Genomic DNA, 19,910 nt, shown 5'->3' on the forward strand with positions numbered 1-19,910 from the left:
ACTAAAAAAAAAAGGCAAACAACCAATTTTATTTATATTTCCTTACCTCCTCTATAAAAAATTTCAATGTTTTCCATGGGATCTGATGATTTTCATCAGCTTTTAGATATGTATTAAGAATATCTACAGAAAAATTAAAATCACATTCATTGAAATCATATATAATATTCCACCCCAATTTTGAATATTTCTGTCTCTCCAATATTACAGAATGAAAGAATGCTAAAACATATATCAAAGGGAGAAAATGAACATTTTCACATTGAGGAAGATTTTTGTCAGAAAACTTCCTATAGAGACTTTGCAAACGACGTTTTAAACCACTTGGAGGTTCTACTATTACCTATATAAATAAATTATTGATATATTTAAAGTAAATATTAAATACAAGTAATTTATAATATTAATTTAAACTTATTTTTATTTAGACAAATTAAAAAATAAAAAAGTGCCAATTACAATAATATAAACTGTGTAATTATAGAATATTTCAGAGAAAATTTGTTAAATCATTTAATATCATATAGTGATTATAGTAAACTAAGAAATTTATTCCCCCAAAAAAGGGCCAATTTGTTATAAAAACAACCGAAATACTTACCAAAATTTTATTATTGGTTACAAACACATACATAATCAAGCAGTTCTCATATGAATTGCTGAAGTATCTGAGCAGTGAAAGCAGCAATATGTGAGCATGCATTGTCATGCAGGAGAACAATTCCTGATGTCAGGATTCCATGATGCTGATTCTGAATGGCACATCTCAGTTTAGAAGTGTTTCACAATACACCTTTATTGACTTTTGACTTTTATTCCTGGTTTCATGAAATCTACTAAAAGCATACTTTTTTTGGTTCCAGAACACAGTTGCCATAATCTTTCAAGCAGATTGACTTTGCTTGAACTTTTTTGCAATCAGTGAATTTTAATGATGCCACTGCATGGATTGTTGTTTGGACTTAACATTGATGTAAGAAATCTGTTTCATCAATAGTCACAATATTGAAAAAGATTTGTTTTCCTCACTATGATAGCAGTCCAAAAATGCACATACAGAGGTCATTCTCTGGTTTTTTAAGAATGTGTCAACATTTTTGGTGCCTATCTTGCACACAGTTTGTGATAGCCTAAGATTTCAGTAGTAGTTGGGAACAATGTTGTTTGTGAACATCTAGAAAGTCCATAGCAAGAGCAATAATTGTGAAGTGCTAATTTTCTTGAAGTTTGACATTCACATGCTCAAAAAGGTTGTTGGTTTGAATACTAAGCCTACCACTCTGCTCTTTATTGCAAATATTTTTATGGCCTTTCTTAAACTCAAGACACTATTTTTTTTTAGTTTTCCTTCATTTATTACTGTAGGCTCATAAATTTAATATAATTTGCAATGAATTTTGGAAGTATGATAATCTTTTTCTTGCAGAAAATGAATCAGACTGTACTCCATAGCTGGTCGGATTATTGATTTTTGCAGCCATTATTAAACACAGTAACACAAAAATAACCAGCAACAGACTGGTGAAAGTATGGCAGTTAAAAGCCCAGAGTACCAATTGATGCTACTGTCAAGAGCAATCTGACTGCTGTTGCCAATAAATTTTTATAACTATTTCGCCCTACTTTTTTAGAATATGTCTCATATATAATAATAAAATTTTGGTTTTCAAATCATTGTTTATAATTGATTCATTTAATATTGTCATAAATGCTGTTGAGATATTATTCTGTATGCTTTTGATTATGTGCATTTACGACTTTGCATTCTTTTTGATCTTGTTCCATCATTGGTGACAAGTACTTGAATGACAATCACTTTTCATAATTTAAAAAATTTCTATATAAATTACAAAGTTAAAAATATGTCTTATTATCAACTATTAACAATAAAATTGCTTTTTTGCTAGAAGCCAAAGTTTATTAGTATAAAAGGAATGGTTTTGGCCTATTTTAGGCCCATATCAACTTAAAGATACAATTGTTCAAAAAGTGGAACATCTGTTACAAACTCATTACAAATCAAACAATAATATTTACATAGCTATTGTCTTATAATTTAAAAATAAGAACTAGACCATAATCTTGTATTCAATAGATTCTGTCAATCTCACTGTGCACAACATTTACATTAATTAATTAAATTAATTTAAAAGGTTAAACTGTTACTTTAAATATAATAATTTAATCAGTTTATAATTTTGTGGCAGTACATCATAATTTTGTATATATGCGTTAATTGTAAGCTTAATATTAATTATTCAATCTTCTACTCCTTGTTTCCTTATTTCTCAATCTTTCGATTCTTCACTTCCTTATCGGGTGGGGGCAAGACTGTTCTGAGAACAAGATGAGAAGACAATAAAGAGCAAGCACCCTGAGGCATGTTGGGGGTGAGGAGAGAATGATCATTCTTGGCGAGGACTTGAGAGTGAGCAGACTGCAAGTGAAGGGATCCAGATTGTCATTACGAGGGACAGAGATACGGTGAATTGTCTATACGATTGAAGAAAGAACTCAGTGTATTAAGATCGAGAAATAACATATTTATTGATTATTCCAGATTATCGATCGGAATCGAAGAACAATATAGCAGCAGACTGGAACGCAGTTCTCCCCACTGGAAGGCATCAGAGAAATACGATATCCTGGGTACCTCCTATTCTTTCCTCTCTATACATCTAAATATCCATATTATTATATCCTCCCCCTTATTTTCTCCTAGTTTGTAAGTTAGTTTTAAGTCTTAGTTATAGAATTTCGGGAAGTATCCCATTGTACTCCATTGTCACAAAACCTGTCTCTATTCTATGATGCCACGTGTCTTGTGCCTTTGTTCTCTCATTATAAGTGTGTGAGGTCCAGAGTTGGGATCTGAAACGAATACTGTACGGATACCACTGTAAGGAACCAAGTCCGAGCGTTATTTTTAGTTATTTTTTATTTTGCTTTTTATTCTATTTTTGCTTGGGGCTTATGTTTTGTTAGGACGAAGGTTTCCTCACCATTCACCTTAGAAACTTAAAAATAGAAGAAAGAGAACCAACTCACTGACGAAAAAAAAGCGCCGTAGAAAAACTCACACACACTTGCGCTCCCGAGCAGAAAAAAGTAAGTCCGCAAACGTACAAATTTAAATTGCTTTCAATTTGTACGTTCCGTCCTTTTAGGGTCCATGCATATTTGCGTGTCTTAACAATTTAATATATTCTGAGTCCCTAAAAAGCGAAGGGCCGAGAGAGAGTTCAAGAAAGAGGGCGGAAGACCCCACATGCACAACTTAGGATCTTGCTAAACCTTAAAGAATAAAACATCCCGAAAAAATGTCAAAAAGAATAATGTAAAAGGTTAGCGAGTATTGTTGGGAAATAGGCTGCCAGACAGAAAGGAAAAGTTTACTGTTAGTGATAAGTATGTAAATGAGGGGAGTGATCTCAATCAGAATTATAGTAATCATAGTATAAAGTCCGAACCTCAAGTGAAGATGACTGAGGTGAGCTTCGTAGCAGCAAACAACAAGAGGTGTCCGATAGCGATAAAGTGGTTCCAATGAGATTTGAAGTTATTCGATTTGTGGATCGAAGATTAGAAAGTCTTGAGAGTTGAGGTTCCTAGTGTGAACCGCCGGGGAGGTTGGAGGTCTCCTTTCCAGTGACAGGACAGTGAATAGGTTCCGTTAAACCTGCTCACTGTCAAGTGGCTTAAATGTTTCTTCTTCCCTATCTCGCGGTAACAGGATTTAATTGTTCGGATTGAGTGGAGGAGGGAGGAGTGCCATCAGTAAGGTAACAGGCAACATACGAGCAAAAGAGGACACCAATTTAACAAGGAAACAACAATTTATTAGCTATCTACATAGACGGTACAATAATTATTATCGAGGGGAAATTCTGAGTCCCTAAAAAGCGAAGGGCCGAGAGAGAGTTCATGAAAATTTGTTCCATACCTCTTTATGTTGATAGTTCTCTTGAGGAAATTAATAGTATACATAGGACACAATATATAAAAATAGGACACAGTATCTAAGTGACGGTAGATGAACGACTCCCCCGAGAGGGGGAGGCAAGCGGCTTTTATAGTTTCGTCGTGGGAGAATGGTCATGTGATTAAGTGTTGTGAGGTAAAAGGTAAGCGGATGGGTCAAAGTTGTCCCCGGGACCATGCTAACTATCAACTTTGGAGTTGGAATGTGGGATTATTTTCAAAGTGGACGAATGTTTACTTTGAATGAAAGGGGGATTGGAATTTTTCCCTTTTTCATGTTAGGTTTTAGTTTAGAATTTAAATAAAAATTTAATTGGGGGTTTAGGAAAATGCTGGATATTAAACGGAAAATTCGATAAAAATTCCGGATTTCTCACTAGTATATTGAGGTGATGATTAGAACCTTAGTTCATAAGAATTGTTGTACATAAGTTAAGTCTTTGAATTTTTTTTGTCGAGTTCCAAAGTAGAATAGATTTAAGTTAGCAAATAGTGTGATTTGAGTTTGATCAGGTTGATTCTTATTGATTTTCTTTGAATAAATTTGTTGTTTGATTGTTACTAATTTTTGTACATAGTCATTATTAGAATTATTAAATATTGGATTGGTTTTGACTAACTTTGTCATTATTTCTTTCGGTGCACGCTTAAAGTCCAGGCCTGGCAAATTAACACAAATCCGTGTAAAGTACCCGTTAGGTAACAGCTATTTCCGGCACACAGTCATGTCGCTAATCGTTGTAAAAGATGAAAATCACTTAGTACTTTACACCACATGAATAGGTAAAAGGTTGGGTTTATTGGTCCTTTTGTCTATAAATAAATTTTATTTTGCTTTCAATTTGTATGTTCCGTCCTTTTGGGGTCCATGCATATTTGCGTGTCTTAACAATTTAAATATTATTGTTTAATCTATAATAAGTTCATAATAAATGTACCATTTTGTGAGTACTTGTATCTATAAAGCTGATGTTTACCTAAGATATACTATAGACTGAAAATATGCTTTTCATAGTAATAAATTTTAGCTTCCAGAAAAAAAATATATANCCAAGAATGTGCCCTTGGTATGTCACCTACTTTGCTGTCATGCCCATTACACCATTGATCTTTGATAGTAGATTCTTCTGCTGCTTTGGCCATTCCAGATTTCGTGCACTATAGAGTGGCACACCCTAACTACCAGTAGCAGATGGCACTACTGATACCCTCACTTAGTTTAGCCCACCAGCCGAGGCGGTTTCCCAGGGTGTGGCCGTTGGCATGCACTACCAACTACTTGGAGCCATAAATGAGAGTTGGGTCCTCATGGGGAACAGTCTACGGTGTAATTAGCATTTTTATAATTAAGACAATATAGTCTTAAAAATTTATCAATTAAAATTGTCTTCCATTTATAAATTAATCATATTCAATTTGATTAATAATTTAGGTGTATAAACCAGTACAGAATAATATCAAATTCTAAAATTATAGCTTATGCTGATGATCTAAAAATCATCAGCTTGTAAAGTTTCTGATCAGAGTTGATCTCAGCATTTTAGTTGTCTCTAAATGTTAAAATTAATTTATCCAAAACTATATTTGTGTTATTCACTATGAAGAAGTTCAAATTATTTATTATACTTTTTAGACTTATGATCATCAAACTAATTATGTTCATTCTTATAGTGACCTAGAAGTTATGTTTGATAAAAATTAATTTTTAAACACCATAGCTAAGTTTTTTCTTTTACTAGTTTATCAATATTAGAAGGGAATCATCTGGTATCACTGTAATTTAATTTTGTCATGCTCAGTTTTGAATCTATATTCCTCACTAATTCTCAACCCTGGTCAACTGTTACATGCCTGTAAGGTTAAAGCAGCAGCTCATTACTTTCTTAACATTTTGTGATGCTCTGGACAGCTCTAAACCCTTACTAAATTTTGCATTAAAATATTTTTTGAAAGAAAAAAAGAAGCTAGAAATATTTTTTTGTATGAAAAACATGATGCAAATGTATAAACAATAGATGAATGTAAGTCCTAAGATCAACTATCTCCAGTTGGGATTGAATTAAACTTCAATTTTGGCCTCTCCTGCAATCAAAGTTGAGATCTTGTTACACACAGTAATGAGTAATCAACCACTTGGAAAGAGAGAATGAGGAAAAGCAACCAATCCGAATGGGCAATCAAAGATGAAAATTAATAAATACTCTGAATCTCAAGGACGAAACAAAGATTTCTCTTATTTTGAACCATCCAAAGTGACCCGTGCACTCCTCTTGTCTCTGTGTTCCATCCATTACTCCTAATGAAGTTCTGTTGTTCCTGCCTATGATTCACCATCATCCTCTGTAGATCTTTGTCAGCAAGAAGGAGCATCTCTGAAAACACTTTGTACATCATTCTTATATAAAATAAACGGGTTTAATTTGTAAAGGTACCTGAGTCAGTGTGTGTGTGTCTACCACTACCCATATACAGTCCCAAATCCCTCTTACATCATGACACAAGTTTAACTAATTCCCCTTTTCTGGGTCAGCAAACCTCACAATTTCAAATGCATTCTATAAGGATTATCTTTTGTTTAACAAGAAGGTCATCTATCTTATATTGACTCAAGTGAGTTAGCACAAATAAGATTTAAATTTTTTGTTGCTTAAACACTATGTAGTATAATAAATTTGAACACTTGGCATTCTTTCATCTTTATTTTAGTTCAGTTGATACGCATTTTAAATTACATGTTTCAGGCATAACATGCCCCTCTTCAGCCAACTAAAAAATATGATAAAAATACATACAGTACATAAAAAGGTAAAAAAATACATATAAATGGTTAAGATGTTTTTTTAAGACATACCTCGGAATTTTTTACAAACTGGGCTCTATTAGATGAGTACATATGTATACGGCTTAACATTTATTATTGTATATCTATTTAAACAAATATCATAAATATAATATTTATCATTACGATATGTTAATCTGAACAACACATATATCTACACTATTAATATACCTTCGTTATTCTTCATTTTGGGCCAACACAATTAAAGGGTAAGTATGCCGCCAGTAGGGGACTTTACATTCATCTATTTCAGTGGTTCTCAACTTGTTTTGTTAATGTACAGTACCCCATTACCCCATTAGTTGTTTCTCAAATACCCCTTATATTTTTGTATGTAAATTTCATAATTACTGCATTAGATGTATAAAGCCCTTATAACTCTTGTAACTAAGTGCCATAAAAAAACTCTAACTATAACTAAAAGTGAATTACTTATTTTACATAAATAATAATAAATTTAATCAAGTACATACATTTATTTATTATTATTTGATACGTATATTATATAAAATCACAGAATACTTGCATAAATTACACTTCCTAAAAATAATTATAAGGACCTTGAATAAGTTCTCGCTGTTTTTTTGTGAAAATTAACACTTTATTTAAAAAAAGTCGTAATAAACACGTCACTGAAAGTATTGTCCATCACTAGCCACTACTTTCTCCCATCGTTCTGGCAGCATTTGAATTCCACGTCGGAAAAACAACACGTCTTTTGAGGCTATCCAAGAATCAACCCATTTTTTGGCATCTTCATAAGAACGAAAGTGCTGCTCAGCCAGGCCATGTGACATCGATCGGAACAAGTGATAATCGGAAGGGGCGATGTCTGGTGAATATGGCGGGTGGGGTAGGACTTCCCATTTAAGCGTTTCCAAGTACGTTTTCACCGGTTGTGCAACATGTGGCCGAGCATTGTCATGTTGCAAAATCACTTTGTCGTGTCTCTGCTCATATAGCGGCCGTTTTTCCTTCAATGCTTGGCTCAAACGCATCAATTGTAGTCGATAGCGATCTCCCGTGATAGTTTCGTTTGGTTTGAGCAGCTCGTAATAAACTACACCTAGCTGATCCCACCAAATGCAGAGCAGAAGCTTCGAACCATGGATATTCGGCCTTGCTGACGATGTTGATGCATGACCGGGCTTACCCCACGATTTTCTACGCTTAGGGTTATCGTAGTGTATCCATTTTTCGTCACCCGTCACGATACGATGCAGAAAACCTTTCCTTTTCTGCCGTTGAAGCAGCTGTTCACATGTGAAAAGACGCCGTTCGACATCTCTCGGCTTCAACTCGTACGGCACCCAATGTCCTTGCTTTTGAATCATTCCTAATCCTTTTAAACGTTTCGAAACTGTTGTGTGATCAACTCCTAATGATTCTGCAAGTTCAGCTAGCGTCTGACATGAGTCTTCATGAAGTAATGCCTCTAATTCCTTGTCTTCAAACTTTTTTGGTGCACCAGATCGTTCTTTATCTTCAACATCAAAATCATTATTTTTGAAGCGTCTAAACCAATCTCTGCATGTTGTTTCCGACAGAGCATGGTCGCCGTAAGTCTCAACAAGAATTCTGTGTGCTTCAGCTGCAGATTTTTTTTGAATAAAATAGTGCAATAAAATTCCCCGCAAATACTCTTTTTTTGGCACGAAACTAGACATGTTTAACACATTGAAAAAATAAGTTGTTTACACTTCAGTGAAATGATATATACTGAATTTCAAGGTCGCTTATTGTACTTCCTTACAGATGCGTCACCATCTAAAAATAAACACACGTGGTTCTGGTAATGCCATCTGTTTGAAAACAGCGAGAACTTATTCAAGGTCCTTATATAATTAATGATAAAGAAAATTTAAATTATTCTACAATAATTTCTAACAAAATTTAATGGGATATTTGTTGCGATAAATCTTCAGCAATTTTTTCAAAATTTGGTTTCCACATTTTTAAATAGAGATTATAATTGTGCACTTACAATGTAATGGCTGTGAATTTATAATGTGCAGAACAATAAATGAATCTTTCAATTTTTGTAACAAATGTAATGTCTAAATTTGCTAAATATCAAGTAATGCACACATGCAGTGACATGCATTACTCTGCATGGTAGGGGTACGATCCAGGTCTTGTTATTTCTAATACCAGTACTCCAGTAAAAACATGAAAGGGCCCAATCTCATTGAGCAATAATTATAAAATAGAATAAAAATTTTTTTCTATTCTAACATTAATGCTCAGTTAAACCATAATTTTACTAGACTATAGGTTCACTCGGCACTAACGGCACATATAGACGGGCAAATCAAGTGGATAAACAAGTGTTTGGACTGTTAAAAGGGAAATCAGTGTTCATATTGGAATATTTTAAAGCAAGTTTTTGTCATTTCTTGTTTCTTGCATTAATAATTTACAGCAAATTGATTAACATATGTCATTTTATAATGAAAGTTAGATGTACCCCTTCATTTTACACTCGTACCCCTGGTTGAGAACCACTGATCTATTTCATGTTGAAAAAATTCTTAATTTTTTACCTACATGTCACCATATTATCTATACGAATATATTAATAAATAATATACCTGTTTTTGTTATTTTGAGACTTGTGTTGTTAGTATTCCTTCTTATCCTTGTCTAAGAGTCAATATGGTGTTAAATCAAATTTTTTTTTGAATTCTGCCTTTTTTTTTAAAAAAAAGGAGGTTCACTATAAATTATCTCATTATAACAACATTCACAGAATAAATATAATGTACCTGTTTTTTCTTTATATAAAATTCATTATGACTAATAAAACACAAATAGTTGTATCTTCTCCTACTTTGCCTTATATTGTCATTTTGTTTTTACCACTTTTACTATGCAATATCATACTAATTAGCATATTCTTATTGCGTAAGATGGCCAGTTGATGATTAAGCATTTGCTTTTATTTGATTTTTTCAAAATTTGATTCCCACGTTTTTAAATAGAGATTATAGTTGTGTACTGACCTTAAAAGTAATGGCTGCGAATTTATAATGTGCAGAACAATAAATGAATCTTTCAATTTTTGTAACAAATGTAATGTCTAAATTTGCTAAATATCAAGTAATGCACACATGCAGTGACATGCATTACTCTGCATGGTAGGGGTACGATCCAGGTCTTGTTATTTCTAATACCAGTACTCCAGTAAAAACATGAAAGGGCCCAATCTCATTGAGCAATAATTATAAAATAGAATAAAAATTTTTTTCTATTCTAACATTAATGCTCAGTTAAACCATAATTTTACTAGACTATAGGTTCACTCGGCACTAACGGCACATATAGACGGGCAAATCAAGTGGATAAACAAGTGTTTGGACTGTTAAAAGGGAAATCAGTGTTCATATTGGAATATTTTAAAGCAAGTTTTTGTCATTTCTTGTTTCTTGCATTAATAATTTACAGCAAATTGATTNATAAAACATTCTTTCAATTTCTACATTTTTACCTATTTTTGCATTTTTCAAATTCCTTTCACAATACCATAAGCCAATTTTCACTTATTTTTATGCTTAAATTTTTATTTATACAGTTTTTACTTTTAAGGATTTCTATACTTTCTTTGAATTTTCTGTTATATGTTTCTGTTTCTCTATGTAAAATTTTTATGTTATTCTGATCTATTGTTGTAAAACGATCATAAAAAGACAGAGTTGAGTCTATGATGTTTCAGATCTTCTACATATTCTTTTAGTCTTACTTTCAGTTTTTGCTTTGTTTCTCCTATGTAGAATTTGGTATTGTTTAAGATTTAAATTTCCAAAACTTTTAGCTGATCAAAATAATTAATGCATGCAATCATTTTAAAGGCACTGTACTTCAATGGGTAACTTTCTCCACATAATACTTTTATCTATGTTCCTCTTAGACCAACTCAAAATTTATATCATTTGTAATTTTCTAATTTTCATCTTTCTTTATCTAGATGGTTGTTTTTTTTTATTGTGCTATTACAATACCTTTAAATGTGGAGTCCTTTTAATTTTTTGATTTTACTTATTTTACAGTTAATTGTAAAAAACACTTTATAATTTACCATTGTAATTCTTTTATTAAATATACATGTTTTCTCTTTATCTTATCATTTTTAATTTTTATATATTATATATATATTTTAAATTTTACATCTTGGTCTGTTAGTTTTTAATAATTTGTATTTCATTGTTTTTTGCTTTATATTGTTTTTATGGTGTTAGTAATTCCATGTTATATAGCATTATTTAATGAGTATAAATAAATAAAATATCAAGACATAGTAAATATTATTTTAATTTTACAAATTTCATACCTTAAAAGATTTCTGTAGAATTGTAATGGGAAACTTTTCAGTTGGTTCAGTAGTCAATAAAAGACGAAAATCAGGATGAACTTTTTCTTGATTATCAATTTCTTGTTCTAATTTGTCCAACCAATTTATCAGAAAATGACAGTTTTGAAAAATTAACCAATATCCTCTAGCCTTAGCAGTTCTTAAGAGTTGCAAAGCAGCCTAAAAAAAATTAAATAGAAAGTTATCATATATATAAAGATAGATTTTGATATTCACTTATAAATGTTCAAGATATATTTATTAGCTAATGAAGCCAATTAATGTTAAGTAGGGAAATAATAATAATGAAAAAATTTAACATTTACATACAAATAAGTATAGAGATAATTATAACCTAGAAAGATATTTAGATCATGTAAAATATTAAATACATTTTTCATGTATTACTAATAGTAATAATCTTAAATTAACAATAATTTTATATTTTATTTTCTTCACAAATATTTTAATTATATTTGAAATTGAATTTAATCTGATTATTTATAAAATTTTCTAAATAGCAGAGAGAAACCACTAATGTGAAATTAAAATATTTCATCAGCGATTATTCAAACTTCAGTTGAATCTTTAGTTGAGCCAGAAAAATTTCTATCATAGGCTCCAAAAATGAGTAAATTGAATGAGTGGATGAGTGAAATCNTATATTCAATTTTCAGAATCCCTTTTATAATACCTTCAGCTAATTTTCATTTATTTTTATGCTCAGATTTTTATTTATACAGTTTTTACTTTTAAGGATTTCTATACTTTCTTTGAATTTTCTGTTATATGTTTCTGTTTCTCTATGTAAAATTTTTATGTTATTCTGATCTATTGTTGTAAAACGATCATAAAAAGACAGAGTTGAGTCTATGATGTTTCAGATCTTCTACATATTCTTTTAGTCTTACTTTCAGTTTTTGCTTTGTTTCTCCTATGTAGAATTTGGTATTGTTTAAGATTTAAATTTCCAAAACTTTTAGCTGATCAAAATAATTAATGCATGCAATCATTTTAAAGGCACTGTACTTCAATGGGTAACTTTCTCCACATAATACTTTTATCTATGTTCCTCTTAGACCAACTCAAAATTTATATCATTTGTAATTTTCTAATTTTCATCTTTCTTTATCTAGATGGTTGTTTTTTTTTATTGTGCTATTACAATACCTTTAAATGTGGAGTCCTTTTAATTTTTTGATTTTACTTATTTTACAGTTAATTGTAAAAAACACTTTATAATTTACCATTGTAATTCTTTTATTAAATATACATGTTTTCTCTTTATCTTATCATTTTTAATTTTTATATATTATATATATATTTTAAATTTTACATCTTGGTCTGTTAGTTTTTAATAATTTGTATTTCATTGTTTTTTGCTTTATATTGTTTTTATGGTGTTAGTAATTCCATGTTATATAGCATTATTTAATGAGTATAAATAAATAAAATATCAAGACATAGTAAATATTATTTTAATTTTACAAATTTCATACCTTAAAAGATTTCTGTAGAATTGTAATGGGAAACTTTTCAGTTGGTTCAGTAGTCAATAAAAGACGAAAATCAGGATGAACTTTTTCTTGATTATCAATTTCTTGTTCTAATTTGTCCAACCAATTTATCAGAAAATGACAGTTTTGAAAAATTAACCAATATCCTCTAGCCTTAGCAGTTCTTAAGAGTTGCAAAGCAGCCTAAAAAAAATTAAATAGAAAGTTATCATATATATAAAGATAGATTTTGATATTCACTTATAAATGTTCAAGATATATTTATTAGCTAATGAAGCCAATTAATGTTAAGTAGGGAAATAATAATAATGAAAAAATTTAACATTTACATACAAATAAGTATAGAGATAATTATAACCTAGAAAGATATTTAGATCATGTAAAATATTAAATACATTTTTCATGTATTACTAATAGTAATAATCTTAAATTAACAATAATTTTATATTTTATTTTCTTCACAAATATTTTAATTATATTTGAAATTGAATTTAATCTGATTATTTATAAAATTTTCTAAATAGCAGAGAGAAACCACTAATGTGAAATTAAAATATTTCATCAGCGATTATTCAAACTTCAGTTGAATCTTTAGTTGAGCCAGAAAAATTTCTATCATAGGCTCCAAAAATGAGTAAATTGAATGAGTGGATGAGTGAAATCTTAGATTTTTATTAAGGCATAAATAATGAAAACTGAGGAAGTACTAGGTTTTAAATAATAAATCTAATTAGGTTTAATCCAGATTTACTATAAAAACAGACCAATATCAAATATTAAAACAATAAATTCTGAGGAACATTTAATATTTTAAAAGATAATTTCAGATGATTGAAAATAAGAGTGAAGGTGTTAATGCTCAGTTCCATGAGCGTTTATATTCAGTTAATAAAGGATTAAAACTGAGAAGAAAATTTATTTCCCATCTTTAATGTTTATTCTATTAAAATGGGAAAATAAACTGAAAGAATAGAGTAATTTGCAAATTGACTTAAAATTAAACAAAATTATTGTAGCATTAGAGCTATTTTTCAGCAAGAATGCTGTACCAGCAGATAGCATAAAAAATATTGGTAGCTTGTATGTCATACTGGCAGTTGTTCAGTGAAAAAAACACTGTTAAAAAATCATATACAGGAAATTCTCATTAGTTTAAAATTCATGGGACAAAATAATTACAATTTCAAATTATCACATTTTGAATTATCAGAGATTTGCATATTTCTGAACAATATGCCAAATGCCATGCAACTAATGTAATTTATTAAGCAAATGAAATATGGCTACATATACAGAACATTAATAATTAATATTAAATATATACTGTAAGGTCTCGTTTTATGCAGTGGATACGTTCTACAGAAAAGCGCATATAAAAAATTTGCATAAAAAAAGACTACTTGCCTTGAAAAAGTAGGGATATGTTCCGTAATTTTCTAAAATCGCATTAAACCAAAACAACGAGTTAAAATTAACTTAAAACCGCATAAAAAAGTTTGCAGAAATTAAAAGAAATAGGCTGCTTAATAAATTACTTCAAATGTCTGAAAGAAATTCATATAAAAGCTTAAAATAAACTTGTATTCAAACTTAATTCAGTTTATTTTNAGTTAAAATTAACTTAAAACCGCATAAAAAAGTTTGCAGAAATTAAAAGAAATAGGCTGCTTAATAAATTACTTCAAATGTCTGAAAGAAATTCATATAAAAGCTTAAAATAAACTTGTATTCAAACTTAATTCAGTTTATTTTATTGAAAAGTAATACAAGGGGAATACCCGAATTGCAAAAGCTCACTCTAAAAACAAATGACTGACATCTGGATGTGAAGAGTTAATTAAAACCCTTTTAGTTCCTCACCCAAGTTAACTTGGGCAGGATACATAGCGTTACATAAAACGCGATCCTTAAGGCCTGAAATTTTTTTTTGAATTTTTGGAATGTTTTTTGTCTCCAAATTTTTTACAAATATTTAAAAATATACAGCCAGCTAGTGTTCACCCTACTTTAAACCCTTGTCCTCCCGCGACGTCTATGAGAATGCCCCGGGAAATCCAACTCCAGCTGTGTTCAAGGTCATCCAGATGTGTAAACAAGTGACTCATCGGTGTTAAATTTCACAGAAGGGCGAGACAAAGGAAGTTAAACTATAAAGCTTTTTCTTCAAAATTAACGCATTTCTTTCGTTTTTTTTCAGTTTTAAGTATTTTTTATGTTTAATTACATTTATATCAAAAATTGCTAGGAACTAAAGCGATTAAGGTAGATCTAGCTGTCCATTACATCCATAAATGTTATATGTCAGCGGAACAAATGGAGTGAGCTTTGAGCGTTCCACGATTTTTGGAGACTGTCTATACACGGGCTTCCTAAATAAGCCTATAGGGGAGACCGGGGCAAGATCGGCATGTTAAGCTTTACTTAAATTTTGTGTAATAAATACTGCTGTAAACTGAAAAAAAAGCTTTGCATATTGTCTGTTGGAATGTTACCTTACTATAGAACTGGTTAAAATCAGTTTGGAAATAAAAATAATTAAAATAATTACAACTTTACAAGAAGAGAGAAATTGACGAAGTTGCCCCGGGTATAGGGGCAAGATCGGCAACTTCTCTCTTTTTGTAAAGTTGTAATTATTTTAATTATTTTTATTAAAGTTGCCCCTGGTATAGGGGCAACAGTAATGGGGCAAGATAGGCACGTATATAAAATTATGTTATTAACAATGTATAAGTTGGAATTCACTATTAAAACAAAGAAATACAAATCCAACACCCATTTAATATTATTACAACGAAATGCAAGTTCAAAGACATATATACATGAATAACAAATGCAAACATGTTTTCATTTATCATCTGTTTGATTTTTATCCTTTGCTTCTAATGTGGCTTTATGTTGCCGATCTTACCCCGCTAGTCATGATTTCGAAACATTAAGTACAACCCTGAGAACAGAATGCCAAGCCACGATCTGGCCACGTGAATAAGTTGAAGTTACATCCTTCTAACAGGAAAAGTAACTTTCGTTATCATGGAATTATAACAAAACCTGCCAATTCAATATAAATGGAAAAAAAATATTATATGGAATTGAACGAAAATGAAAATTTGCTTGATAATTCAACTACGCTTGTTGGAGAACAATAAAAACACTACACTCAACAAGCCACCAATAAAACTCAACTGCTTAACCTATAACCAAAGTCTCCTTTTAATTTGTTTTTAAAAAAAAGCGCTTGACAAACTTGCCCCGGTCTCCCCTATGTATATTTGTCCAAGAAATTTTTGGATGAAATACAAACCGCACAACTTCAAAATCGCATAAAAATAATCCGCATAAAAAGAGACCTTACAGTATATTATTAAATATTTATTAAATTATATTATTATTTAAATAATAATAATAATAAATGCCATATTGTTAGGAAATTCCTGAATAAAGACACTGACACTGACACACTTATTTAATTTTAGTTTTATTTTGGTTGCTATACCTTGACTCTGGCCCGGCATAGTACACAGCCACTGGTGTCAACCGAGTATAACCCACTAAACCCAACATAATAATAATATATACAGGCAAACAGCCTGTATCCAGTGAAAACTTCACAGGTTGCTAAATAGGTCTTATAAAAAGTAGAGCAGAATTCCTGAAATGTAGCCCAAATTATTTTTAAAGTGGCCCAAAAAGTAGTAAATCACCTAAATCTAGTAGCCTAGAGCCCTATAAATAACTGAGTTTGCTATTGTGAGTTTCCAGACAAGGTTCAAACTCGAGTAAACCGTGACATTCTTGCACGACACAAGATGTAAACAACGAGACTCGGAACTGTTCGAGTATGTGTCAAATTATCTGTCAAGGTCTTAGCAGAAGACAAACTCTAACACGAGCGCTCATAAATAGGTAGCTCATTGACTCACGAGTCTTTAAAATGTTGGCCGAGATAAACCTTTTCGAACAAAAAAAGGGAAATTTTTGATAGATGAAAGATGAAAATGATCGTTAAATTCTTAGACGTCAAAACATGGTAAACAATGGCCTGAGTTATGAGTGCAGGCATTATTGTTTTATAAACAGTCAGAGCAGAGTCAACAAAGAGTTATCAGATGGATACCTCGAATCAGACCTTTCCCGTGACCCGAAAAGGTTTTGCCTTGCACCTGGAGACAAAGGAGAGACCAATCAGGAAGCGAGGAATGGGACGAGAGACCAATCTGAAATGCGAATAGTGGGGAAAAACTATAAAAATTGGAACTTCAAGGTCGAAAGAAAGTCTCATCTGGATTAAGCCTATAGTTGTGCTTTATCTATTGTATTGTGCTACCGCCGATCACCTAGGACGCTGCAGCTTAACATCGAACATCTGCATCGTCCAGCGATCCTTCTCGTCAGCGGCGGCCTTATCCATTGCGAGGCTCTGGGCGGCAGATCTTTGCGAGGCCTTTGTCCTTTGTGCAAAGTATGTGAATTGAAATAGTAGGCACTTATTAATATTAATATATACTGTATTATAAATTAAATTTATTTTATTGTTATAGCTAATAGCCAAGGATAAAATAAAAAGTTTTAAATATCAACTTTTTTCTACTTGGTTGTTGCGCGAGGCCCCGGGCCATTGCCCTGCTCGCCACCCCCTAAGGCCGCCACTGCTTCTCGTCTCCCCGGACTATGACCAATCACCCGAACTCTCACTGTTCCATAGGAACACCGAGATTTTGGAATTGTCCAATATCGATGTAAGCATGAATTCGAACAAATAAATGGGTTTTCTCTTGTAAAACACTTGTTCTTCATTTGTCTCCTTCGCCACCACCCACATATGCAGTTTACCTTAGGCTCATTCTGACACGGGATTAATTGGATTCTCCTTTAACGTCGGCAAAACTTACACTACTCATAGCCCAATCTTGCAATCCCAAAAACCAGCTGTATTTTTTGAGATAAGAAAAAAGTGTAGTCCATGGGTAAGGTAAAACCCAAAAATATGTTACCACAAAGCAGAACCATGTTGACCAGATTATGGTTGTTCTGTGAGGCTCCAGAAATGTCCAAAAACAACACAAATCTAAACACCACTAAATTTGTTAATATTGTAAAATATAATTTTTATGTCCACAAAAAGGAATATTAAATATAATAGTGAAAAAACCTTTTCTCAGAAAATAGACAAAGGAAAACTATATAATGTAAGTCATAAGATCAACTATCTCTGGTTGGGATCAAATTAAATGTAATTTTGACTCATCCTGTGATCTGGGTTCAGATCTCACTACACTTAGTAACAAGTGATGACCAGTTAAAAAGTGGGGATGAGAAAAAATAACCAATGAAAGTGGTTGATCAGGGACCGAAGATGATAAAAACTGTGGTATCAAGGACTAGGAAAGCTTCTCTCTCCAAATTTCTCATGGTGCAAGATTTTATTTATTGGCATTCTCCACCTTATCCTGGACTCTATCTGGACTGACCTCACTTCCTCCAAGGACTGAACAACATTGCCCTGGGACAAAAGAGAAAACTGAAGGATCCTTCTCTCAGGACTCTTTCTCTTTTAAAAGAAGAATCAGAAGATTTATAGTCAGTCTTCACCTGCAGAGACACTAAGAGTATTATTGCTGTAAGCTTGTTTTTTGTGTGTTTAAAATAAATTAAGATGATTTTCTCTGTAACTGCAGAGTCTGGCTTCGTGTCTATTGCACTCACATTCCAAATCGGTACCTTTCTTCTGTTCTTACTTTAAGCACAACTCAGCAACTGACAGTTCTTTATCTATGGTTCCTCTATAGTATAAAGGCACTTCAATCTAAACAAATGAGTTAACATAAGCATATAACAATTTGGACAGAATTTTCACTTCATATTTTGAAGTAGTCTTATTTCAAACTAACCAAATTCCTTAACATGTAAATCTCTATATCTCAAGCCTGGACAAATAGTACAGTTATGAACTAATGAATTTCAAACTATCTGAGTTCAAATTAATGAGGATTTCCTATATTGATTTAATATGAATGTGTAGACTCAATAAAGATGCTGAAATGAAATGAAATTAATATGTGGCGACTAGTTGCCAACAAAAGAGTTCAGGTAGCACAATTGAATAGGAGTCCGTACTCTAGACGAGGAGTCGACAAAGGACGAAGGCACGTGTTCGAATCGGTCTTTTAAAACCTCCGAACTCCCTCTGGTGGCGATCGGACGAAGTGCGAAATTGGTCGCCACAAATAGTAATATTAAATTTTCAAATAAACACTTTTTTAAAATATAAATATTTATCTGGAAGTTTATCAAAGATATTTTACTTTAAACTGTGAGACATTCAGATTGAGTCTAAACGCCTCACCAAAATTTGTAAAAAATGTTTTATAAAAAGAAAATGGGAGAAAGGAATTTTTTTGTATGACAAACATAAATAATGTAAGTCCTAAGACTGACCATCTGCAATTGGAATTGGATTAAATGTCAAAGTTGACCTCTCCTATAATCTACGTTGAGATTGTGTTATGCCTAACAACATAGTTGTTCACTTAGGAATCAAGAATGGGGATTCAAAACCAGTTGGAATAGGTGATCAAGGAATCAAAATATGATAAAAACTGTCTCTCAACGTCACAAGGTTCTTCTCTTTCCAAAGTTTGAAGTTCCCTCTTTAACATTCTTTACAGATTCCTCTCTAAAATGTTCTGAGTGAAGGACTGTCACTTTTTATTCTCATATCCCTTTGCCTATCTCCATCTCTGATATGCAAATCACATCTGTCCCACCACCAGAAATGCTAATGACATTGCCCCAGTGCTGATGAGGCATTGAAGGACTGTTAACTGATGTAACTAGTGACCCTATTCTGAATCTAACTTGAATTGGAAGATTGGTAAGACATCTCTTATGCTGATACACAAAGAAAGCAGAATCTTTATAAGCAATTTCTCATGCTATTAAAACAGATTGCTGTGTAACCATTTACCTCAGTGTCCTCTCTATCCACATATGGAACTTCCAAACTTTTGGTTATCTGATTAAATAGATATTGGGCAGTGATAATAAATTGCCATAAGACTTCACAAAAGAATGAAATAAATTTCATTTTATATGGTCAATTTTACTTAATAGAATGCCAGTGATTAGGTTATCCTCTTCATAGTGAAAAATTTAATAAAAAGCAAAATACAGAAAAATTAATTTAATCATGAAATTAATTAATGACATATAATAAATTATCTAT

At 31.6% G+C, this 19,910-nt stretch overlaps 1 protein-coding gene across 1 annotated transcript in view; it reads right to left on the reverse strand.

Annotated features, from left to right (window-relative positions):
- Nucleotides 1-19,910, reverse strand: part of LOC111631552 (dynein heavy chain 10, axonemal-like) — a gene marked incomplete at its 3' end in the record, with an annotated part of 405,219 nt that overhangs the window by 13,167 nt on the left and 372,142 nt on the right. The window contains exons 67-68 of the mRNA XM_023375809.1: nt 12,668-12,868; nt 47-343 (exon numbers count right to left, since the gene is read on the reverse strand). Coding sequence (XP_023231577.1) covers nt 47-343; nt 12,668-12,868 — 498 coding nt within the window. The remainder of the gene's footprint in view (nt 1-46; nt 344-12,667; nt 12,869-19,910) is intronic.

Source organism: Centruroides sculpturatus, unplaced genomic scaffold (assembly GCF_000671375.1).
Source record: "Centruroides sculpturatus isolate CEXI.00-Female unplaced genomic scaffold, Cexi_2.0 scaffold686, whole genome shotgun sequence".
NCBI lineage: Eukaryota > Metazoa > Arthropoda > Arachnida > Scorpiones > Buthidae > Centruroides > Centruroides sculpturatus.